Here is a 25,685-nt window from a genome sequence, read left to right on the forward strand (position 1 = left end):
GGGGGGTGGCAGGGATGCTATTTGGGGGGAATGTCCTGACAAGGTGAGCTAGGTTTCCTCCTCTCTCACTGACAGTCAGCTCCCCACCCCCGTCACGCCTCCCATTTCCCGGCCTCTGATTGGCTGCCTCCTGCCACACTCCTGTCCAGGCTCATTGACATTCGCAGGCGGTCCTCAGGCCGAGGGAGCTGAGAGCTGGTACCCACCGGGCTGGCTGTGGATGCTGAGAGCTGGTACCCACCGGGCTGGCTGTGGATGCTGAGAGCTGGTACCCACCGGGCTGGCTGTGGATGCTGAGAGCTGGTACCCATCGGGCTGGCTGTGGATGCTGAGAGCTGATACCCACCGGGCTGGCTGTGGATGCTGAGAGCTGGTACCCACCGGGCTGGCTGTGGATGTTGAGAGCTGATACCCACCGGGCTGGCTGTGGATGCTGAGAGCTGGTACCCACCGGGCTGGCTGTGGATGCTGAGAGCTGGTACCCACCGGGCTGGCTGTGGATGCTGAGAGCTGGTACCCACCGGGCTGGCTGTGGATGCTGAGAGCTGATACCCACCGGGCTGGCTGTGGATGCTGAGAGCTGGTACCCACCTGGCCGGCTGTGGATGTGGAGAGCTGAGACCTGGATACTAGGACTTGCAGTAAAGGAGCTGGATTTTAAGACTTGGAGTGAGGGAGCTGGATACTAGGACTTGGAGTGTTGAATTGGATACTGGGATTTGGAGTGAGGGAGTTGGATACTGGGACTTGGCGTGTGGATCTGCGTTTCACCCCCTGGATCTCCATATTAGAGCACTTGATCTCCCTATTAGAGCTTCATGCACTGGATCTCCCTATTAGTTGTCCTCCCATGGATCCCTCTTTACCTGTAATACAGCTGCTCTCATCTTAATCCTGCACCCCAATGTATCGTTATCTCCTGCACCCCTTGAGCCCTCACTGACCCCTGCACTCATCATTTAGCTACAGGTCCTCGTATCTCTGTAAACACTGCACCCCTGATCTCACTAACCCAGAACCCCCTGATCTGACTAACCCAGCACCGCCCTGATCTCACTAACCCAGCACCCCCTGATCTGACTAACCCAGCACCCCCTGATCTCACTAACCCAGCACCCCCTGATATAACTAACCCAGCACCCACTGATCTGACTAACCCAGCACCCCCTGATCTCACTAACCAAGCACCCCTGATATAACTAACCCAGCACCCCCTGATCTCACTAACCCAGCACCCCCTGATCTCACTAACCCTGCACCCCATGATCTCACTAACCCAGCACCCCCTGATCTCACTAGCCCTGCACCCCGTGATCTCACTAACCCAGCATCCACAGATCTCACCAACCCAGCACCCCTGATCTCACTAACCCAGCACCCCTGATCTCACTAACCCTGCACCCCCTGATCTCACTAGCCCTCTACCCCCTGATCTCACTAACCCAGCACCCCTAATCTCACTAACCCAGCACCCCTGATCTCACTAGCCCTGCACCCCCTGATATAACTAACCCTGCACCCCCTAATCTCACTAACCCTTCACCCCCTGATCTCACTAACTCTGCACCCCCTGATTTCACTAACCCAGCACCCCCTAATCTCACTAACCCTTCACCCCCTGATCTCACTAACCCAACACCCCTGATCTCACTAACCCTGCACCCCCTGATCTCACTAGCCCTCTACCCCCTGATCTCACTAACCCAGCACCCCTAATCTCACTAACCCAGCACCCTTGATCTCACTAGCCCTGCACCCCCTGATCTGACTAACCCAGCACCCCCTGATCTCACTAGCCCTGCACCCCTGATCTGACTAACCCAGCACCCCCTGATCTCACTAACCCAGCACCCCCTGATCTCACTATCCCAGCACCCCCTGATCTCACTATCCCAGCACCTCCTGATCTCACTAGCCCTGCACCCTAATTATCCCTCAAGCTCCTGCACCCCTTATCTCTGTATTAACTCCACCCTCATCTCTCTAGCTCCAGTACCCTAATTATCCCTCTAACCTCTGCACCCCTTTACCTGTCTCTGTGATCTCCCTGATATTAATCATGGCTCCTTATCACTGTACCCCCAATTCACCCTCCCTGTCATTCATTCCCCCTCTGTGAGCTCCTGACAAGCATCCTTCACCCAGTCCATCTTATTAGCAGCTTACCTTGGCTTTCCTCATATGCCACATACTATTCCTTTTATTGTGATGATGCTGGATTTTTAGCCGCCTCCATTAACCCTCTCTCCTGATCCTCTCCATCTTTTCTATCTGTCCATCAGCCATCATTGACTGCCTCTCTTCTATCATACCATACTCAGAGCCCCCTCCCCAATACTCTTCTAATATCCAAGCCACCCTAGCCTCCAATACTTCTATCATATCCTAGCACTCCTCCCCAATACTTCTATCATATCCTAGCCCCCCTCCCTAATATCACTATCATATCTCAGATCCCCTCCTTCCCAATACTGTACTAATATTCAAGCCCCCTCCCAATATCTCTATCATATCCCAGACCCCCTCCCCAATAACTCTATCATATCCCAGACCCCCCCCCCAATACCTCTATCATATCCCAGACCTCCCCCCCATACCTCTATCATATCCCAGACCTCTCCCCCCATACCTCTATCATATCCCAGACCTCTCCCCCCCCCATACCTCTATCATATCCCAGACCCCCCATTCACTATGTCTGTCACATCTGAGTGACCTCCTGTTACCCCTTGCTCTCCCCATTATCTTTCTGACATCATTCAGCCCCCTCAGTGTTTGTGTTTTGGAAGCTTGTTGACCCATCACCCCAAGTGCATGCAGCCCTCTCTCTTATTTCATAGTAAGGGGCTATAGGGCTGCATGTGAGCGTGAGTACCCAGGCTGTGAGTGCTCCTACCTTGCTATATCAGGCACTCAGCACACCTGGGGTATATGGACAGGAGCTCCCTACTACGGCTCATCCAGGGGCAGGTGAGACATGTCACCAGGAGAGAGAGGGGTGTGTGTGTGTGATACTCTGTGTGTAAGTGACACAGTAGATGTGATAACTGTATGAGAAAGAGAGATGTACTGTGTATATATGTGTATGACGCAGACGGAGAGTGTGTGTGTGAGAGAGAAGGAGTTACTGTGTGTGTGTGTGTGTGTGTGTGTATGTGTGTGTGTGTGTAGAGAGTTACTGTGTGTACATTTGTGAGTGTGTTAGGGAGAGTTACTGTGAGTATATAAGTGTGTGTGTGATGGAGAGAGACTGTGTATATATTTGTGTGTGTGAGGGAGAGAGACTGTATGTATATTTATGTGTGTGTGTGATGGAGAGAGACTGTGTGTGTGTGTAATGGAGAGAGACTGTGTGTATTTGTGTGTGTGAGGGAGAGAGACAGTGTGTATATGTATGTGTGTGTGAGGGAGAGAGACAATGTGTATATCTGTGTCTGTGCTTCTATGTGTGTGTGACAGGGGGCTATACAGCGTGTGTATATGTGTATATGCATGTGCGTGTGTATATGTGTAAGACTGAATTGTGAATTATACTTTTGTACGTGTGTGTGAAGGAGAGATACTGTGCATATATGTGTGTGAGAAGGGAGATACTGTGTGTATATGTGTGTATGAAAGAGATATTCTGTGAAAAAAAGACAGTGTGTGTGTGTGTGAGACAGAGAGACAGTGTGTTTGTAAGAGAGATGCTGTGTGTGTCTGAGAGAAAACACTGTGTGTGTGTGTGTGTGTGTGTGTGTGTGTGTGTGTGTGTGTGTGTAAGAGAGATAGAGAGAGAGACACACACAGACAGACGTGCGTGTGCGCGTGTGATATTATGTGTATGTGAAAACTTCTTGATGTACTTTGGCAAGGCATATGTCTAATTTGTTGTGCCAAAGCAGCTGATTTGATCTCCAGTTGTATGAATAAGAGATTTTGTTTGTATGTATATGTTTGTGAGAGAAAGGCTGTGTGTGTGAGTGAACAAGATACAATGTGTGTGTACGTGTGAGAGAATGTGCTTGTGTGTGAGTAAATTCAAAATTAATATAAATTAATTTCAAGCTAAATTGGCAATTTAAAAACATTCTCCAAGTGAGCTATCTTTTCAGTTCAGCTATTTAGCTAAGAGATAAAATATCACCTGCAATTCCTTACATCCACATATGTGATAGACAGAGACTGTGTATGTAAATTGGTGAATATCACTTGAATACAGGGATTATAGAGATAACTGTAAGTAGACGGATATGAGGGAGAAATGTCGCTAGAAAGGAGATGAACAAAGTGTAAGCGAATGAATTCTCACATTGCATGTGAATGAATAGATAAACAATATCAGTTGAATGAATAGGTTAGAGAGAGAGTTATGGACTTATGAAGTTGAGTGAATCTAAATGAATGAGTGGGAGAGACAGGTCAGTGAATGGATGGGAAAAGAATAAATTAATGTTTGATTGAAAAAAAATGTGACCGATTGAATGGATGAGATTGAGAAAAGCGAGCCTGTGGATAAATGAGAATGAGCGATGCTGCGAGAGGAAGAAGGCTGATGGCTGGTTGAGAGTAGTGTGAGTCAATAGAGGAGAAAGGAAAGTTTGATGGGATAGATGAAAGGGAGAGAAATGATCAGAGAAATTATCATCGAAGCAAGAAAATGCACATGCACAGTCCGTGACCGGTGACGGGAGAGATGGGAGAGACTGCACATGCACAGTCTGTGACCGGTGATGGAAGAGATGTGAGAGACTGCACATGCACAGTCCGTGACCGGTGAGGGAGAGATGGGAGAGACTGCACATGCACAGTCCATGACTGGTCAGGGGAAAGATGGGAAGACTGCACATGCACAGTCCATGACTGGTCAGGGGAAAGATGGGAGAGACTGCACATGCACAGTCCGTGACCAGTGAGGGAGAGATTGGAGAGACTGCACATGCACAATCCGTGACCGATCAGGGGAGAGATGGGAAGACTGCAGATGCACAGTCCGTGACCGGTGACGGGAGAGATGGGAGAGACTGCACATGCATAGTCTGTGACCGGTGACGGGAGAGATGGGGGAGACTGCACATGCACAGTCCGTGACCGGTGACGGGAGAGATGGGAGAGACTGCACATGCACAGTCCGTGACCGGTGAGGGAGAGATGGGAGAGACTGCACATGCACAGTCTGTGACCGGTGGCGGGAGAGATGGGGGAGACTGCACATGCACAGCCCATGACCAGTGAGGGAGAGATGGGAGAGGCTGCACATGCACAGTCCGTGACCGGTGACGGGAGAGATGGGAGAGACTGCACATGCACAGTCCGTGACCAGTGAGGGAGAGATGGGAGAGACTGCACATGCACAGTCCATGACCGGTGAGGAGAGATGGGAGAGACTGCACATGCACAGCACATGACCGGTGAGGTGCACAACAGGGAGGGGAGAGAGCGCCTCCCCCATTGTTTTTGCGTCAGGCTCAGAATGCCTGGGCCAGATGGAAAATATTGATATGAGCAACCCAGAACCAGGTGTTTCGGGTGCCTGATTGATAGTGCTTTTGAATCTGTGCCATTATAACTACTGTGAGCAATGAGAGTGGGCTCTGTGAGCTCTAAGCACCATGTACCTTGCAGGAATGCAACACGCTTACATTAACCCTCGAAGGGGAGAGCGAAGTACGAGACAATTAAAGGGACACTCCACAGCATGCATGCATTTATTATGCAAATTTACATTGGGGGTATTCCTAAAAACAGCTTGCAAAAGTTGCAGTTCTGTTGTCTGCAGCCTTTTCTAACCCTCCCCCTTCAACTAGCTAAAGTGGTTTAATGGTCCAGAGTGTCCCTTTAAGTGGATGAATTAATGCATCAGGTGAGAATGAATGGACGAGGCAGGGCTGATGCAGCTTTGCAGACAGATTGTGGAGGATGCTTTTCGAGGAAATAAAGGCCAAGAAATGAACTATAAATGGAGTGAATGTGAAAGGAAACTGGTGGGTGTTCAGTGAACGCGTGGAACTACTGAAAGGAATGAGTGGGAGAGACGGCAAATAATAAAACAGAGCTGGATGCCACTAATCGCACCGGAACATGACTGTGTAGGTGAATTAAATAGAGAGTAAAACAAAACGTGTACAGATTTCTCCAAATATTCGTCATCTCCTGCGAACCCCTTGTTATTTATTAGTACTTTCTGCAGGTACTATTAATTGGGGAGGGGGGAACAAAAGGTGGAACCCCTATCCCAGCAACTTACAACACCCACAATGCTTTGCCTGCCTAACAAACAGGCAAAGAATCAGGGAGATGTAGTTCATCAAAAGCTGGGGGGCATCTAACTTTTTCCCACATGTCCTCGATCTGTCCGAGAGGTTGACTTAAGGAATAATTTTCACTATGGAAGATTATTCAGCTAATTACACTGCATTTCAATATGTATTTCTCCGTGAGCCCTGCTCGTCTTGTTACAATTTCATTCTCTGTCGGTCTTATTAAACACTTATACGTCATTTCCTGCAGCTCGACCCAGAGAATACGGGTTTTGTTTGTGCAGAGACATTCGCCACTCTGGTCAATAACCATGAGCTGCCCCTGGACCCTGCCAAGCTGGAGATGTTATTTGCTCTCTCACAGGGCAATGAAGAGGGGCAGATTTGTTACCCCCAACTGGTGGACCTGGTGAGTAACAATTCTTGAATTACTGGACAGCCCCCATCTAAGCAGAACTATTTATGGGACTTATTGGTGGTACCACTAACATAGCTCCCAACATTTCACCAGGAGAAAGGGGGACACTTTAAGTTTAGGTGGGGTGTGGATGTGGCAAGAGCTGAGAAATTGTAAATGACATGATATTCAGTATTTATGGAACTAAAATTTAATTTAGAACTAGAACAATGTATCTTATTTACACCGTCTGATTTCTAAATGTAGATTGCAGACACATTACTGGGAGTATTATTGCTGTGGAGCTCTGTTATACACTCAGACACATTACTGGGAGTATTATTGCTGTGGAGCTCTGTTATACACTCAGACACATTACTGGGAGTAATATTGCTGTGGAGCTCTGTTATACACTCAGACACATTACTGGGAGTATTATTGCTGTGGAGCTCTGTTATACACTCAGACACATTACTGGGATTATTATTGCTGTGGAGCTCTGTTATACACTCAGACACATTACTGGGAGTATTATTGCTGTGGAGCTCTGTTATACACTCAGACACATTACTGGGAGTATTATTGCTGTGGAGCTCTGTTATACACTCAGACACATTACTGGGAGTATTATTGCTGTGGAGCTCTGTTATACACTCAGACACATTACTGGGAGTATTATTGCTGTGGAGCTCTGTTATACACTCAGACACATTACTGGGAGTAATATTGCTGTGGAGCTCTGTTATACACTCAGACACATTACTGGGAGTAATATTGCTGTGGAGCTCTGTTATACACTCAGACACATTACTGGGAGTATTATTGCTGTGGAGCTCTGTTATACACTCAGACACATTACTGGGAGTATTATTGCTGTGGAGCTCTGTTATACACTCAGACACACCAACAATATGGAGCTCCTAGAAACAAGGGGAATTAGGATAGAAAAAAGGCCCAAAATAGGGAATGTCCTTCTAAATAGAGACACCTGGTAGGTATGCACCAGAAAAGGAATTTCAAACTCTGGTCCCCAAATGCTTTAATGGCCTACAACTCCAAAAATTATTTGGAAGCAATAGATAGTCAGAGAATTATGGGATTTGTAGTTCAGCATCATGGGGGTTGGGGATGAGGGGTAGGAAACACAATTTGATAGGCACTAGGACATCTAACTTAGAGTCCATACAGTATACAGTAACAAGCTGAAATCCTTCACAGCTAAACCTTACACCCCAACCTTGAGAACTTTTCTTGATGTTAGGTTCAACTTCCTAATGTTACCATTGTTATATAAATGTGTGGCTCTCATTTGGTGCTACAGTACACCATCAACACATCTAAAATGGTCTCTCGACCACCTGACCAGACATTCAGAGACTTCATTGTATCTATGCGTGGTGGCCAACAGGGAAAGACTCATGCAGATGCTGGTGAGTTGGCAGAAGATGAACAGTTGTTTATTTTATCAATATTCAGGGTTCCTCAGGCGTGTGTGTAGCACAGAACTTAAACTCTCCTTGGGGGTTGTCCGATATGTTTGATATCGCTAGCCCTGATACCAAAAGCCTCCAGTAATCTCTGCATCTTTTGAAGAACATCTGCTATACGATTCCTTTGTTCTGCTTCTGCCTTTACTCAACGTGAGTCAGACAGCTTCGTGTTCTGGACAAACATCGCTTCTGGGTTATTTTTCAATTTTAATAAACAAAGCAGAGCTTTATGAAGGTTCCTGTATCGAGTCCCAAATCGTGATAAAATTATGTGTAAAACATGGGGAAATGTGTTTCTCCTAAATTGTTACCAATAAATCAAGCATTTCATGCTTTTAGTAATCTCAGCTCTATGCTGGAGTACGTGAACATTTTTTAAATGTCCATGCATACCGCAGACAAAGAATGTAAGCGCTTATCGACTGTTGTGTTTGTACTTGAAGGTACGTCCGGTGGGATAGATTTTGTTAATGTAAGCTAATAGGGTTATTTACCAAGTTGAGAATTGTTGGGCATTCAACGTGAATTCTAAATTAATTTCATAAACGGGATCTGAACTTGAAGCATAGCTGATACAGATAATTTTTCCAATTCAACTACTTTACTTTTAAATGAGAATTGGGAATTTTCACTTTTCTAAATAACTCTGTAAGTGTATATAAAATGTGTCTCTCATTTAAATGCTATAAAGCTGTTGTATAAAATATAACACTGGCACATTTTAAATATCTTATGCATAAATATTATAAGACTTGTAACATTTTCTGCAATGCCTTTTCCTGCCGTCTTGCTATATTAGAGATAGATTTGGACTTCCAATTTTTTAAAACTTTATTACATTTAATGAAGCATAATGATATATTTTTTTAATGATGTATATATGATTTTTTTTTTTTTTTTGCGAAAACATTAATTTTTTTATCTAGCTGAGAGGCCATGTTGGATCAGACACGACTGTGATCTCACCAACTGCTGCTCAACCTAACTTGCTGCTTCTGCGGGTTCACACAGAGCAAAGCCAGCAGCATTCACGTTAGGTTGAGCAACAGTTGGTCGGATAACCGTAGAGTCTGACCCAACATGGCCGCTCAGCCAGATTTTAATAAAAATTGAAATGTAAAAAAATAATCAAATATACATCATTTAAAAAAAAATAAAAAATACAAGCTTCAATAAATGTAATAAACTTTTAAATAACGAGAGTGAAAATGTAACTTAAAATTAATGTTTATGTGAGCTAGGATGTACGTGTTGTCTGTTATTTTTAAAAATTTTAGCTATTTATGTTTATTATTTAAGGGGGAAAAAATTACTAATGCCTTTCTATAAATAACTTTCATTTGTATGTCATGGCATTTAAAGCAAGATACTTGCTTTAGGCTAGTGCTTAATATTTAATTGGCTTGTTATAAAATGATGCATTGTATGGCTTTGTGAAGATATTTCTGGACTGGATTGGCTGAAACGTAACCTGGGTTAGTTCATGGGTAAAAATGCATTTGGGATATGGAGCGTAACGAGTTAAATTTGCTGTGATCCATAGGGTAGTGAGAATTTTATTTCCTTCCTTCTCCTGTCCCACTTATACCTTTTTTTTATTACTCTCAGGATCTTCAAGGTCAGTGATATACGAATATGCCCGTGGTTGTCTAATACTTACACAGCTCCCACCCTGTAATGCTGTTTATGCACCTTTGTCATTTTCTTGCTTAAGTCACCAGGATATTTTACATGCGACCGACAGACGGAGCCCACGCATCGTGGCATTATAACAGGATTAGTAGGACACTTTGTCAAGTGCCTGTGTGAGGACGCCTAGTTAAACTGCTTTAGGCAGGAATACTGTTAAGATCTCTTAGGAAAGCGCATACTAATGTTCTCTGTTTGAGCTGTTTGCCTGGGAGCCATTTCTATGTAGACGTGTTTAGTCTAATGTGATGCAGGTTATTTTCTAGTGAATTTTCTCCTGTTTGCATGGCAGATCAGCAGCAAGAGGTCCAGTAGCTTCAGAAGGGCCATCAGTAGTGGTCAACGGGCTCTCCCACGGGATGTCCTGCTTGACCAGGCCGGACTGGGAGTCTACAAGAGATTTGTACGTTATGTGGCCTATGAGATTCTACCTGGTGAGATGGAGAGACGTTGGTACTTTTACCAACACCGACCATGCCCTCCACCTATCTTCATGGCAGCGGTGACTCTGACACAGGCAAGGAATCTTCTCTACTCTCATACCAGAATTACTCAATGTATATCTTTATTAATCCACTAACAGAGGTCTATTTCTATATCTTATAACGTGGAAGATCTGACCAAAAGATGTTTCACCTACAAGTCTAGGAAACACGAAAAACCCACCACAATTATAGAATATGGGGTTCAAAGTAGCAATTAGTATGACGGGAAGACTAAGAGCAGTAGGAGCTCTGGAACAGTACAGTCAAAATAGTTTTTTAGACTATACTCCTATATCAAAAATCGGTACTGTGTAAATAAATAAACTAATTAATAAATGTTTTTACTTGACCAACTTCTTACACAAGGTTATTACCAGAATTTAAGGCCACCCAGCCTTGACGATAATGGGAACTGTCTAAGTAATCGTTTTAACAATTGCTACAAATTACAAACCTTAAGATAGACCATAAAGTAAAAATTACTAACATGGCCGCCACATGGATTTTCTTCCTACAATGCAAAGTGGAACATGCACAATGCAAAACATGTGGCCATATCTGAAGCTTTGTGGGAGGCAGACATTTTTTGGGAAGCACAAACATCCATATGCACCACATGTTCAAAAACGTGTCTGAAGAGGACCTTCTCTTTCAACCCAATCGTAGATAGCAAGATATCATATTCAAGCGTTCCCAGATATGTATAGTCCTGCAATGATCAGATTGTCACGATATTGAATTGAAAATCCCCCTAAATGTCTTACAGTAGCCTCAGACCTAGACAACGGAGACTATGTGATCTGTTTTATCTTATCTGGCAGAAAGGGGTTGCGACTCTTCCCTTCAATGGTTTGTGTATCAAGAATCTTAAGCTGAACATTCTTATATTCTCAATCATTATGGAGCAGGTTTTATGCTCAAACTGTGTCTTATTCACGTCGTATTCATGTGGAGGTAATCACGAAACAGCACATTTTATGAATTGAAAGCTAGACAGCAAAATGTAGGCTCAATTGCCAAGCTGATACTATAGCTAAATTGGAGATTTTTTTCACAAATCGGTTATTTTGGGCTAAATATTACCATTCAGTTTTAGAATCACTACAATTTGTTTGCCAGCAGAGACGGTCAAGTGGTTTTAGGAAGAGGGGAATGTATGGTATTAAAATGCAGAGGTTAATGACACAATTTTATCTCTTCATATATTTGTCTGTCTCCATTCTAGATCATCGTTTTCCTGTGTTATGGGGTCAGATTGAACAAATGGGTCTTACAGACGTACCACCCTGAGTACATGAAGAGCCCCCTCGTCTACCACCCTGGGCATCGGGCACGAGCGTGGCGCTTTCTCACCTACATGTTCATGCATGTTGGGTAAGCCTGGATTTTTATGAAAATAACATTGTTTTGCGGCATTGGATAGAAATGAGTGTGTCTGCATGTGACAAGAGAAATTGTCAGTTTAACAAAGTTCCTGGATCGTACCCTGCCATAGTTTTACTTGCCTGCCTTGTGCACAAAGGGGAGAGGGTCTAGGAGAAGCATTGCAGGCACAGTACAGCCAATGCTTTGCATGCGCCCGGCCTCCCAATGCTTCTCAATGAAAAGATTTTTATTTTAAACACAGAAATGTTCCCTTAACACAGTGCTTTCAGAGTGTTTCTTTCAGTGGAGCAAAAGTACCATAGTCCTGTCTCGTTTAATCTTTACCTTTTAATGGATTTAAAAATATGTTTACAGAAAATCTACACAGTTTGTCGACTCTAGTGATTAATATAAACTCGTTGAAGGTGAAAGGTACAAAGTACCCGGTAGTAATAAATGCAATTCCCTTTAAAAGTCTTTTATCAGTCAGAGCTACCCTTCTCTTCCCTTAGCTGAAGAATGTAACTCCATTATATTACCCTCGTTAGTCAGAGATAATGAGGCCTTCCTGCCGATATGCAGATAATTACTTGGTTTTCAGCCTTTGTTACCAGTTCCTCAATATAAACTATTTATCACAGCTGGACTCCCCGTGGTTTGTGGCAAGCAGAGTATAAATAACAGTCTAACCATATCTTATTGCTTCCATTTATTGTAATCAGAGTTTTGCATAGGCTCCAGTTTAAAACAATATTACGGTACATTTTATATAACACTGTGCCTTTGACTGTTCTGTCCTTGTTTTGTTTGTTTTATCCACCATCAGTCATATTGTTAGTGGGACGTCCAAAAATCTGACCTAAGCAGGGGTGTGGCTTATGCACGGGTGTGACTTTTGTGGTTTAGTTAGCGTTATGGCATTTGTGCCTATTCAGTGAGTTTCAATTGAATTTTCAGTAATGGTGTTCTATGTAATTTTATGTTTCGCACCCACCCATGAATAATAACTACCTTCCGACAGCCTCTTAAAAAGGAACTGTCCATTTTCTGTTGGCGATGTGCTTTCAAGTACTCTTTAAGGCTTGCAATTATCTGTAACATATGAGAGAGTCTGTTATGTTAGTTCAAGGAGTGGTTACTCGTTTATTCTGTGTATTACACAATTAAATAATAAACCGTGTATAATCTTTATAGATGTAGACAGACCATTGGCCATAGTGACTGCAGACACCGCCCTTTGTTTCTTTTTCTTCCAGTGACTCCATGTTATCTTAAAACATAACTCTGGGTCCTAGAGGGTGGGGCTAGAACCTCAAAGAAGCCTCCACATTGGTTGCTGGTTTTCTGTCAATTTGAGCGCTTTACTTGATCCATGAAATAGAAAATCCTAGAAAATTATAGACTTTCTAAGTATTGAACCAATTTTTCTCCACGGCACGGGTAATTTTGAAATGCCACATTTTAAAAGGCTATGTCTTTTCTTTAAAAACTAAAAGGTCGGGGGGGGGGGGGTTGCCTGACCTGCAAGCCGAACAGCCGCATGTTCACAGAGCGGATTTCCCAACAATAATCACAATTGCGAAGCTTGACCACACACCAAATAGCTCTACCCAAGCTAGGGGGGCTATGGTGTGTCTCCAGAAATCTGACCCGAGTGAATTCGCAATCAAGAGCCTGAGAGCTTACCGCGGATTGTGAATATGGGGAGAGGCGGCCTCTCTCCTCATCCTGTCACTGGCTGTGTGGATTCATTGACATCCTTCCCCCCTCCCCCAGGGACTGGTGGGGGTGAAGCCGGTCCACTCCAGGGAGGCAACCCTGCTCCTCATGACCCACAAGCATATACAAATCGAGCAACATAGAGCCATGGAAAAGCAGAAAATGGCGGACACCACGTGCTCTCACACATGCTGGGACCTCGAAGCCAGACTGGACAGCTTATTCACTGCCTTCTGGAGAAAGCTGGAACTTAGGCAGCAACAGGTTCCGATACAAGAAGCGAGAGAACACTTATCTCACAAACTGCCTACACGATCCGTGGAAAACCCTTTGGTGCTCAAAGTGCAGAGGGCTCGAAAATGGCGGATCACACGACCCAGCTCAGGGCGCACTCAAGCTGCCAATCGGAACTCTCCCAGGCATCCCAGCAAGAGAAAGGCAGTAAATGCTACAACAAGAAACCTGCCACAACCCGACCTGGCCACCCTGAGGAGCCTGCCTCACAGCTCACGCCGGATTTCAAGGCCACACAGGAGAAGCTTGCAAACCTCCATAACCTTGCCTCATTTCCAAATCATGTATGTGGGTCTCTACCTAGGTGGGCAACGGGGCATGGCGCGGAGACTCTCCTGACAGGAAAGTGGAGTACCCCCTTCGAGGCATTGGCTGACCTCGGGACTGAGCACAAGAACCATGGTACTCCAACAATACACCCACAGTACCCTCACCGTGTGCCAAGCTTAACAATTGTTTAATTACCCCATTAGCATGTTTCCTTTAGTTTGTTCTCACAGTGGGACTCAAGCCTGAGTTACCTGGGGGGCCTCCCGGGAGGAAATCCTATCAAACACAGTGCCTATAGTAATCATCCCTTTACCACAACAGTCAACGCCTAACTAGACTGTCCTCATGTTTAAAATCATATCATTATGTAAAAAATGTGCATTGTGTTTCCATGTCATGCCGTACTAATTCAATGTATATTATTAATATATTGTGTGTGTTCGTGTGTGTATATATGCTGTTGGGGCATTGCAAACGCATCTGTAACTGCTTTTTCTTTATGAACGCAAAAATAAAGAATATAAAACAAACAAAAAACCCAACAACCTAAAAGGTCACATCTCTAAAATGTAATCTTCGTTTAGCAGTCAGTATGAATTTTGTTGTCTCTTTGAGAGGAGGCAAAGCACAGCCCAGTTGTGGTGGATGTTTGGAGCATCTACAAAATGTTTCTGAAGTTTTTCAAATTGTTCACCCACATATTGCCCTGTGTGATGCTTTCTGTAAATTCTGGACTAATTACCCCCCACAATATTTAATGTTTTGGCTGCAGAAGGAGTTCTGCTGCCATCATCACCCGATTCTTCGAGTCTTTGCATTCCCATATACCAAACCTGCAACTTGTCCACCATAGCCTGATTGCAAAGTGAATTGTAGGGAGAACATGCATATTTTGCGTCATGGAAACATCTTACATAACAACATATGTGTAATGTAGTTTTATAACTAAACGTTTTCAGTCAAATATTTCCAAAATTGTTGCCTCTCTGATAAACTATTGATGAGAATATCAGTCATAACTTCGCACTTTCATTGGCTATCTTATACACAGATACAGCTTACGTCAGCCAATCACAGAGCAACATGTAGTGTATATTTATGCCAGACCTATTTGTAACGGATCGCCTGACACCCCGACTGGGTACCTCCTAGCGTTTCCTGAGGACTCCAAGCACTCTGGCAGACACCACAATCACCGTATCGGAGAAGCATATGAATCCTCTCAAGCCTCTGAAGGCTGTAGACAGTTGAATAGGAACCATACGAATAGGTTTGCACTCCTAGCAGTCAAACTGGAACAGCATGCAATAAATCCTCCCCCAATAATGAGACAACACTTCACTTTGAGGGTTAAACAGGAACTCCAGATTTATTCACACACTGTCTTATAAAGGATTCTCCCATGCAAGGGAGGGATTTACAATACACCAATCACACAATGGTTACATCCCACAGATTCCCTCCCCTTAGCCTGAGAGGTAATCCAATTATACATACAGTTTAACCCCTTAAGGACCAAACTTCTGGAATAAAAGGGAATCATGACATGTCACACATGTCATGTGTCCTTAAGGGGTTAAAACATACTTTTTAACCAACATTCATAACTCTAAAACCATGTATCCAATCTCCATAAATAGCATATTCAGACTCAGCATACTTTAAACATAAACATTCTAAAAAATCATACAAATCCCTCCAGTAGATAAAAAGTTACACGGAAGTTCTTTTATGACTGACCGCAAGCACATTTTCTTGCCCAAAACAGTTCCATGGATTTGGGCTGTGCGGTCGGTCAGTTTCCTGCATAAAAACGGCTAAGTCCCGTTCGAAGAGTTGCTGGTACTTCGACTTTAGTCGAAGTGGAGGCGATGGTAAGGGTCGGCGGTGTTCGACGTTAAAATTGCCGCCGCCACGTGGTCCTTTGTCCGATGCCGGTCACTTCGACAACTTCAGTAACTTCGGCTGCTTCGACAGCTTCGACTGCTTCGACTGTGTCCAAAGTGCCGTATAAAAAGTACCAATCTTTCCCCAAAGTATTTAAAGGGCTAGGAACAGTATTATACAATCCATTATGCCCAAATACAGTTCTTAACGGGTCAGTACAGTATAATAGCAGTCCATAAGCCCCAACTCAGTCCCTTAAAGGGCAATGTCTCCCAGGGGCCATAATCACTGGGCAGGAGGCGAGCAAGCAGTCCCCTCCAGGAAACTGGGGCAGACTCTGGTGCAGGGTCCAGTCCGCTACACTATTTTTTTCAGAAAAAAAAAAAATCCCTTTTTGCGGTTCCTGACCCACCGCTGTTATATAACATTCTATGCCCATTATGTCTGTGCGAATTCTAAATTTAGCTCACATTCATTATGTGCGGTAAGGATTAAAAAAAAACCAGTCACGTTGTCTTCAGCAGAAATAAAATATAAATAATGTATATTTATTAAAGCAGGTTTTTTTTTTCATTCATGTCTTACGGGCCTATCTCCCCCCCCCCTATTATTTTCCCAGAATCCTTCACTGAATTACTATTGTCCTCTTCCCTGAAGTGACCAAGGCCATGCAGCCTGTTGCTATGGGAACCAAAATAAATGGCTGTGTGGCAACTTATTTAAAGGTCTCTCTCCACCGTGTTTGCCTTAAATTATTCACGCCTTTGTTATAGTAATATTATTCGCAACAGAACACATTTAAGTGATGGTTCTCATTTAAAAATATATATATTTTATGCAATTACATCAGTTCAAAGACTCCAATATCATAAAATGTTTCTTCCAGAAATGGCTGAGAATCCCCCCTATCTGGGCCCTTTCTGAGCGAATAGGTAGACTCGACGGAGAAGCAGGGTTAATCCTGAATACGCGGCCAATAGTAATCATTGTTTGTGTTAATTATTACTGCGTAAATATACGGACTAGTTTAACATATGGCCATCCATTTTTCAAGCTATCGAAAGCCCTGTCAGAATTAACTAGCTTTCGATGTCCAATCCTTGCTAATTTTTTATCACAATTCCCTACATATAACAAATCACGGAGTATAACTAGATAATATTAACTGCTGGCTTCAGCCATGAATCAAGTTAATACACAACAGTGGAAGTAAAACTACCAGGATCACAGGCCCGTGAGGTTATACGCACTCCATATTTACACATTAACTTGAAAAGGAATCATATTAGAAAAAAACAACACTAAATATACACAGATTTAAGAAAGACAATTTATGAAAGTAAAATCAGTATCAAACCAATACATTGAGTTGTGTGTCAACGCGTTGTTTGTACTTTGTACGGTTTGTGATTGGTTGGTCAAGCTTCTAAAATGTAGTTCTTTGGATGAGTGGCATATTATGAGTACAATTTCACGGTTTCACCTACCATAGGTGTTAGTATGAATCTTTTATATATTTTAGAGCTGCAGTGTTGTTAATTCTATATATATTTTATTAACCATCAATATATATATGTCTGCTCATGGGAGTATTTTTACTCTGAATTTGAGACCTATCATCCCTGGGTTTTGTATATGGTGTGTGCCTTCTGGAAATTGGAGATGGCGTTAAATTTTTGCCCATTTTAGCACAAACCCCTACGCCAGCTTGTCGCCAGTGATGACAACAGTGACATGCCTCTTGTAGGTCACGCCCCCTCCCATTCTTCCACATTACTCAGTGATGGGAGGCACGCTATATACCAGGTTAGAGACTCTCAAAGGCAGGAGTTTACTAAATTAAATAAACAAAGTTTCTACAAAAATATATTTTTTATGACTGAAATTGAGCGGTACACCTCTGGCAGGTCTCTAAACAAATCAGAATGGTGGGTTGTCTGGCAACAGCCTAGCAAAACAGTTTTACTATTTAACAGAGGATTTAATAGTAATGAAAAATGCTTATATTTTTTTTTTTGAAGGTCTGACTGTGTGCCAAAATAGATCTATAGAAATATATTTTTCAATTTAAAAAAAATAAAAAAGAATGGACATTCTGGGCTCTCAGCCAGTAAAATGGGTTTATTTTTGTGCTCTGCGACATGGCCAAGAGTAATTTTGTATTTTAAAGCTTAGAAAACCCATCAGACTAAAAAGGGTTTAATCAGCATGTTCTGGGGGAACTCAACCTTTTGTCTTCCAAAAAAGAATTCAGGCAGGGAATTATGGGAATTATAGCTCAAAGTAATTGGTGGGTCGAGTTTAGGCACCATTGATTTAGCAGTCTATTGATTTAGTTTGTGTCTATAGATAGATATCACAGTTTTGTATAAAATGAATGCATAGTTATCATAATAACAGTGATAAAGTATTTTCGAGCGATAGGGGACTGTTTTGGTTTAGAAACGCATGTTATGCCATTTTAAGCATATCAGTAGCTGATCAACAGATATTACTAACTCAATGCTGCTGAGATATTGACCTGACTTCCACGTGGGTTAATCCTCACATATATGGAAGATGAGGACAAATGAATGCACCAAAAAAAACAAATACATAAAAAGTGGAGCAGTAATAAAATGTTAATATGTGCACGATGTTGGTCTGTGCCCCGTAGCCGCAATCCCTGGGTTCTCAGCTGCCTGGGTTCCAATAGCTACAAGCCCATTCGTCTCACCAATAATGTGTATATATAAGGCGAAGGGTATGATCTAACAGTGTTTCCCAACCCAGTCCTCAGGGACCACCAACAGTCCAGAATTTATGTATTTCCCTGTTTTCCCTGTTGGTGGTCCTTGAGGACTGGTTTGGGGAACACTGAGATTCTAACACACAGAAGTTGAACATATTGCAGATCTTTAGATTGACTGGTCTTAACCCAGTGTCTAGAATAGTCGAAAATAGCATTGTCCAGAAGCTAGCCAAGGGCAGGAGATCCAGAGATACATAAGAATGCAATGCCAGGCCACATCTTGGAGTACAGAGATCAGGAGAGCCAAGCAACCCGGGTCATTATACCAGAGAACACAATGAACAAAAAATGCAATGTTGGAAATCACTAATGAGACCACAACAGGGCAATGACGCAGAGCTTTATGAAGGCTTATATAGTTCTGGCATCAATAGCCAGGCCTGCATCATTCCTGGACACCCAGAGCGTACATGTGCGTTGATGCCAGAATGACTCAGGCTTGGTTGCATCCAAAAATTAACACTTGAGTGTCTTATTATAAAATGAGGCAGGGAAGCAGCTTTCTTCATTTCTAATGGTTTAAATTATACACCCCAACATAGACGTCCCCTGGATCAGGATGACAGCAGGTGAGGATAAAAATCGGTGGGCACATGACGTAATTGGGGACACCAGGGAACAAACCAAGGCCAGCCGGACAGGACCCTAAAATTGTGCCTGCCCCAGTGAAATTGGGACATTAGGGGGGTCTGGTAAATAAAGGGGTCATTTCGACCCCTTCATTGTTTTTCTTTAACAATGTGTCTGTGCACAGTGACAGGATTATTTAGCAAAGTGAGTATTCACTTCAAAGCCAGAGTAGCCGAAGGGAAAGCAGAGCTGACTTTTCAAGGACAGCTACTCTGACCTTAAATTTGAAATCCAGTTTCAATTCACTTTGAACCCATACTTTGGTAAATAAATGTATGTCCAATGCAATAAATATATGAGAGAATTGTAAAAGAACTAAAAGTAAATATTTCCACTTTTGAAGTTCTAGACTAAAAACCAGGCATGTATCTTATAACGGCTCTATGGAGACAATCTGTTTTGTCAGGAAGTATCTCATACAAATTCTATCTTTAGAAGTATCTTTTTATAATGTTTTTTTGCAGACGGTTAATTCTTAACCTTTAAATGCACATTCATTTAGATAGGTAACACGTGTCTTTAGATATAGATGAACAATGAGCTAGAAGTAATCTACAATGTTCTTGTACCAGATACAAATAAATCAGAATAATTACTGTAATCTAGCTGTTGGCAAAAGTCAGATGTATTTAGTCTTTGCACGGGATGCTTGACTCACTCATCACTTGGAGTAAACATGTTTGGCGATAGTTAACTGAACCGCTAATCTTAGTTCAGGACAATGGACAGCATTCATCTGCATCCCACCATGACGTACTGTAGGATCCTGACCATATTCTAAGTAGGATTTTCTAACATGCCAGTTCCTTTTGGTTCATGAAAACATTTCACATCACAGAGTTTGTATATGTAGAATAGAAAAAGACACAAAGCCAGGATGTTTCATTTCCAAGATCCATTTTATTTATTAAGTTAAACAATGGAGCCGCATGTCACTTTGCGCAGAACCTGATGTCACTGTTTTCTCTCTATTCTTATTTTGTTTCGATTGTCTCTGGCAGATTGGAGCAACTGGGGTTTAATACCCTCCTACAGCTAATGATTGGGGTACCCCTGGAGATGGTTCACGGGGTGCTAAGAATCAGCTCTTTGTATCTGGCTGGGGTGCTGGCAGGTAAATAAATAACGCTGTAAATGTCATTCGCTTTTTGGACAGAATTTTGGTAAAGTAATACAAGATTTAGACTAATCCAAGGGAAAAAAATGAATCCTTAAATATATATTGCTTTACTGTATCATGTGATATATTTTCGCCTACTTTTTGTTGAGAGTAGACTTGTGCACGATTGGCATCATGTGGGTTTGGGTTATAAGGAGAAATTTGGGGCAATGTTCTGAAAGTGGAGCAATGATGTGAAATATTCCATTGGTTTCCATGGAGACTGTTCAACTTGTAGAACACTAAGCAAGAATTCTTCTTCTTATAAGACTCCACAGGTCAATCCCAGTAGGATTGATTTGTTTGGGTGTAAAGGAAATTTGATTTGTTCGACACAGCTGAAACAGATTTGTATAAATGTCTATTTGGGAGTGGAGAATAATCACGCACAAAACACAACCTAGCAGGAAGCTTGGCTGATCTACTCCTAACCAAGAGCACGCAGAGTGTATTTGCCTATTGATCAAATAATAGCTGTGATTTGCCAGCCCCCTCACTGATCCTGCTGGGGGAATCTGAACAGAGAACATGTTACAGCCTACACAGTCTTTATAACCATAATTGACCATACACAATATACACTGAGCAAAATTATAAACGCAACACTTTTGTTTTTGCCCCCATTTTTCATGAGCTGAAGTCAAAGATTTAAGACTTTTTCTATGTACCCAAAAGGCCTATTTCTCCCAAATATTGTTCACAAATCTGTCTAAATCTGTTAGTGAGCCCTTCTCCTTTGCCGAGATAATCCATCCACCTCACAGGTGTAGCATATCAAGATGCTGATTAGACAGCATGATTATTGCACAGGTGTGCCTTAGGCTGGCCACAATAAAAGGCCACACCTGTGAGGTGGATGGATTATCTCGGCAAAGGAGAAGTGCTCACTAACACAGATTTAGACAGATTTGTATATAATATTTGAGAGAAATAGGCCTGTTGGGTACATAGAAAAAGTCTTAGATCTTTGAGTTCAGCTCATTGAAAATGGGGGCAAAAACAAAAGAGTTGCATTTATTTTGTTCAGTGTATATGACCCGCGTAACATAGCGGTTAGTATAGAGATATCCCTTTCCCTGCCAACCGATTTACAGGTTTCTTTCGTCTGGTTTGCACTCTCTTTGGACAATGAGAATGGGAAGAATTCTGGCTCAATGTTCTAAAACTTAAACTGCCCCCATGGAAACTGATAGAATGTTCTTTGTCATTGCCCCAGAATTTCTCCTTATAACCTAAACCCCCTCAATGCTAATTGATACCATTTCTAGCGCTCATACAAATACCCCATAGAGACCGTTAAACAGGAAACTTGTTTTCTAGAAAGAAATAGAAGGTAATAATTAATTTTAATCATAAAACATTCATTTTGTTAATTTTTAAAACCATTGAATCGCTCTATTTTCTCCCAGGATCCCTTGCAGTTTCTGTCACAGACATGAGAGCTCCTTTGGTGGGTGGCTCGGGTGGAGTGTATGCCCTCTGTTCTGCCCATCTTGCCAATGTTGTTATGGTAAGTATGGAGGTCATTGGCAGGAAGGTTACAGTTAATCCTGTCCGGACAGTTGGTTTTAGTAAGTAGTGCCTCAAATGCACTTTACACGCTGACATTTTAGTGATGCCCAATGGGCACGGAGTATAGTATAATATCATTTGACTTAAAATAAATTACATTTATTTTTTAGATTCAAACTGTACTGGACACATTTTATATCAGGATCTACAAATGTATATCATGATATTATTGTGGATGCGCATTAAGGGTATACACCAGGGCTTGTTGCAAAGTCAGAAGCTTAATTTTCCCCCCCAAACCTCTCCAATGACATTCTTCTCTATTGTTCTCACAGAACTGGGCTGGCATGCGCTGTCCGTACAAGGTTCTCCGAATGATCCTTGCACTCGTCTGCAGTAAGTACAAAACCACAGAAAAGGACTCTGGGTAATACCAGCAGCCATCTTGTATCAGCACTCCATATTCTTTACACATTGTCAGAGCTAATCGATGCAATATTCCCCAGTGCATGTGATTCACAGTATCATACTTCCCTGTAGGGTATACTGTTGGATTTATTTACTAAATCCCAGTAATATGAGTGAGCTTGTCATCTATGACCTATAAATAGGAGACTTTCTTTTATATGGGGAGCCATATAGATCATCCATAGATGTGGACATAAATTATATGGCGTTAGAGCATATTAGATGCCCTTGAGGTCTTGCTAGCTTGTCCATTCAGTATGTAAGCTTCTATTTACGTTGTTTATATCATATCTCTGCACAGATTTGTATATTACCATGTGTTTTTCCACTCTCTCTTCCTAGTGAGCTCTGAGGTAGGACGGGCAGTCTGGCTTCGTTTCTCTCCACCGTTACCAGCTGCTGGTCCCCAACCCAGCTTCATGGCCCACTTAGCGGGTGCCGCTGTTGGGGTCAGCATGGGTTTGACGATCCTGCGTAGTTACGAAGAGAACCTTCAGGACCAGTGTGGTTGGTGGGTCATCCTCTTGTGCTACGCTACCTTCCTTGCCTTTGCTATCTTCTGGAATGTATTCGCTTATGACCTTCTTGGTGTGCAGATCCCGCATCCCCCCTGACCTTTGAACCCTGTATGTGTCATGCCCTCGAGATTCCTTCGGTGCTGAACTGCCTGCCGATATTCTTTAACTGCCAGAGGAGAACCGGCAGGAGTTGCTTTGTAATTGCTGGTCTCTGACAGCAAAGGGATTAACGAGACGACACTGGACCCAGGATTTGGGGGTAGTGGATTGGCGCAACACTTACAGTTTCCCAATTTGAGTCCCACCCAGTAAGGCAGAATAATGTAACGCTCTTTGCTATGTATATATGTGGTCAGGTGATTTTATATACTGTTACTGCTCTAAGTTATAAACCCCCTGGCACTGAGAGTTTCAGGAATTAATGGATTATTACTACAAAATATTACCCTAACCCCAGAGTCAAATGCATTTTCTCCCTCTATCCAAACCACAGATCATTCAGCAGATATATGTACCGCTCCGTCTAAATGGAACTTATGGGGTGTAAACAGTTACAAGAGGAAGCCTTTCTTAACTGTTTGCATTCTGGTCTGTTCCACTTAGACCGAACACTCCAGAACATTGCTGCTTAGAAAAGGGAAATGAGCATATGTCATTAAAAAAAAAAAAGATTTAAAACGCGGGTTTACTCGAGTGCAGAATTTGACCTCATTTAGGCTCACGCTAGTGGCCTAGTGCCACCCAATACCCGCAACCAAAGCTAGTTTTTTTTTTTTTTTTTATAAATACCTGGCTCTGGTGTGTGAAAAGCCTTGAAAAATGTGGGATGTCTGAATGTATGTACTGCACCAGATTAATATCCCCAAATTTCTGCACACCAATCTCCACTTCCACTAGTAATTAACATCTTAGACAAAGCATTGTGGGAATCTTTTGTAGTAAGCCCAATACCCAGCATATAAATAAGGCTTTCAGGCATGAATTGTGGAGTGCCCATTGCAGGTAATGTTAAGATCCGTGTAGACCCATACACAATGATGTGGAATTTTGGCTACAAGATGGAACCAAGCAGGTATCTAGTGAAACATAAAAGGCAGTCTATATCTCCCTATTTACTTACTAATTTAATGATGAACTAGCACTTTAAACTCTAAACTCAAATGGACATAAAACAGCCACGCTTTACAAACATGCATCATTTTATTTCTGAAGTGCTGGCTTAGCGGTACCTAGAATCTGTGGTGCCGCACCACAAACATATTAAATGTGGCTGCTTTTTTTTTTTTGAAGAAAAATCTATATATTTGATGATCTCCCATACTAAAATGCTTTCAAATTTTATTGATATATAAAGAATTATTTGTAATATTCTATATGTATGTATGACTAGAGTATAAATCAACAGGCTGCTATTAAAGCATCCCCTAAAATACAAGCAGTTTAACGGTCTCTAAGAGGGAGGGGGGATCTAGGATATATCCGCACCGTGCTGTTAATGTTAAAGATTTGTTTTCTATCAGTGTCTGCTGAGGGTGGTAGTCATGAAAGGTGTAGTTGAACCGTTTTAATTCACCTGTATTATTTAGCGATGTCTATGCTTTTTCTGTGTTGTTTTCTTTTACAATTCACATGGATTTGAGAAACAATCCCAAATTTTGCAATCCAATATTCGCATTCCATTTATGGACAACATGGCAGCTATGAACAACATTTTTTAACTTCGTTTAAAATGTATTTGGGTGGAAAAGCCTCATAACCCTTTCCATACAGTAAGTGAAACAGGACGATAATGTTACTTACTGGAGGTATAAATAGCGCAATGATAACCCTAAAACAGAGAAAAGATGGAGGTTCCCAGTGGAATATCTCCCATGATGTTTAAAGTCTGGTTCCATTTAGGTAAGTTAATAAAACACTTTCCCTGATGGAACCCAGATTCTATTCCATTAGAACCCATAAGCTTATTCACCAAACTCCAAATTGCATTAAATTCAAATCTGAAATTGCCAGATTCATGGTAAAACAAACAGCCGAGCTGTAAATACAGCAGAATTTGAACTTTTTTCCCCAGAATTCTATTTCTGCCTCAGTCTAACTGGCGAACATTTAGAATTTAGTGAATTCGCTTTTAAACTGTGGGGAATACAAATGTGAATTTCTGTATTTAGGTCAAAGTAGGTAACCTGGAAACATTGGCCAATTATCCTGTATTCGTGGTTTGGCTTAAATGTTGCAAGATGTTTCACTGCAGTTTACTTGGGTTAATTCACCAAAATTTGTAGTAAATTAAAAAACAGAGTTGTATAATTCAGGGTAAAATAGCAGTGAAATTACCCATATTTGCAACATGCTGTATAGTGAATAAACCACTGTTGAGTAAATAATTTTATTTGATAGGTACAAACACCTTTTTTAAACCATTAAACTCAAGCAGACATTAAAATCTCTACAGGGTCAAAACGATGTTCTACTCCCCAATTACTTTTGTTGCAGGCAAATTCACTAAATGGGACACTCCAAATCCCCAAAACACTTTAGCTAGCTGGATTGTTATGTGTGAAGAGTGTGTCCTCTTTAAAAAACAAAAACCAAAAAAAACCTGCAGATTTCAAGATAAATTAACCTCCTTGCTGTTAGATAACCACTTCTGTAAGCTGCCTGGTTGTATAGCTCAGAGCAATTGCACAGAGCACCTGTCTTGCAAAGACTTCTCGTCATCCATTGTGAAGTCTGTGATTGGACAGCCACAAAAGGTGTGGGCGGTGTTAGAAG

At 42.3% G+C, this 25,685-nt stretch overlaps 1 protein-coding gene across 2 annotated transcripts; it reads left to right on the plus strand.

Moving 5' to 3' along the window:
- Positions 1–399: 399 nt before the first annotated feature.
- RHBDL1 (rhomboid like 1) lies at positions 400–24,978 on the plus strand. Of its 2 annotated transcripts, none has more exons than XM_063430769.1 (8): positions 400–2,970; positions 6,490–6,648; positions 10,108–10,332; positions 11,526–11,674; positions 20,258–20,370; positions 21,825–21,925; positions 22,263–22,323; positions 22,738–24,978. In XM_063430769.1, the coding sequence occupies exons 1-8, from the start codon at positions 2,932–2,934 to the stop codon at positions 23,007–23,009; spliced, it is 1,119 nt and encodes a 372-aa protein (XP_063286839.1). In that variant the 5' UTR covers positions 400–2,931; the 3' UTR covers positions 23,010–24,978. The 2 variants fall into 2 exon arrangements, with proteins under 2 accessions (XP_063286839.1, XP_063286840.1); XM_063430770.1 differs by lacking the exon at positions 400–2,970 and adding an exon at positions 5,963–6,068.
- Positions 24,979–25,685: the final 707 nt, after the last annotated feature.

The sequence above is a fragment of the Pelobates fuscus genome, chromosome 8 (genome assembly GCF_036172605.1).
Source record: "Pelobates fuscus isolate aPelFus1 chromosome 8, aPelFus1.pri, whole genome shotgun sequence".
Taxonomy (NCBI): Eukaryota; Metazoa; Chordata; class Amphibia; order Anura; family Pelobatidae; genus Pelobates; species Pelobates fuscus.

Bases quoted from the DNA above. Each gene is read 5' to 3' on its own strand.
- RHBDL1 (XM_063430769.1), top strand. From the start codon at position 2,932: ATGGACAGGAGCTCCCTACTACGGCTCATCCAGGGGCAG. The intron at 6,649-10,107 runs GTGAGTAACAAT...TTTGCATGGCAG, and splicing joins ACCCCCAACTGGTGGACCTG to ATCAGCAGCAAGAGGTCCAG. The intron at 11,675-20,257 runs GTAAGCCTGGAT...TGTCTCTGGCAG, and splicing joins TACATGTTCATGCATGTTGG to ATTGGAGCAACTGGGGTTTA.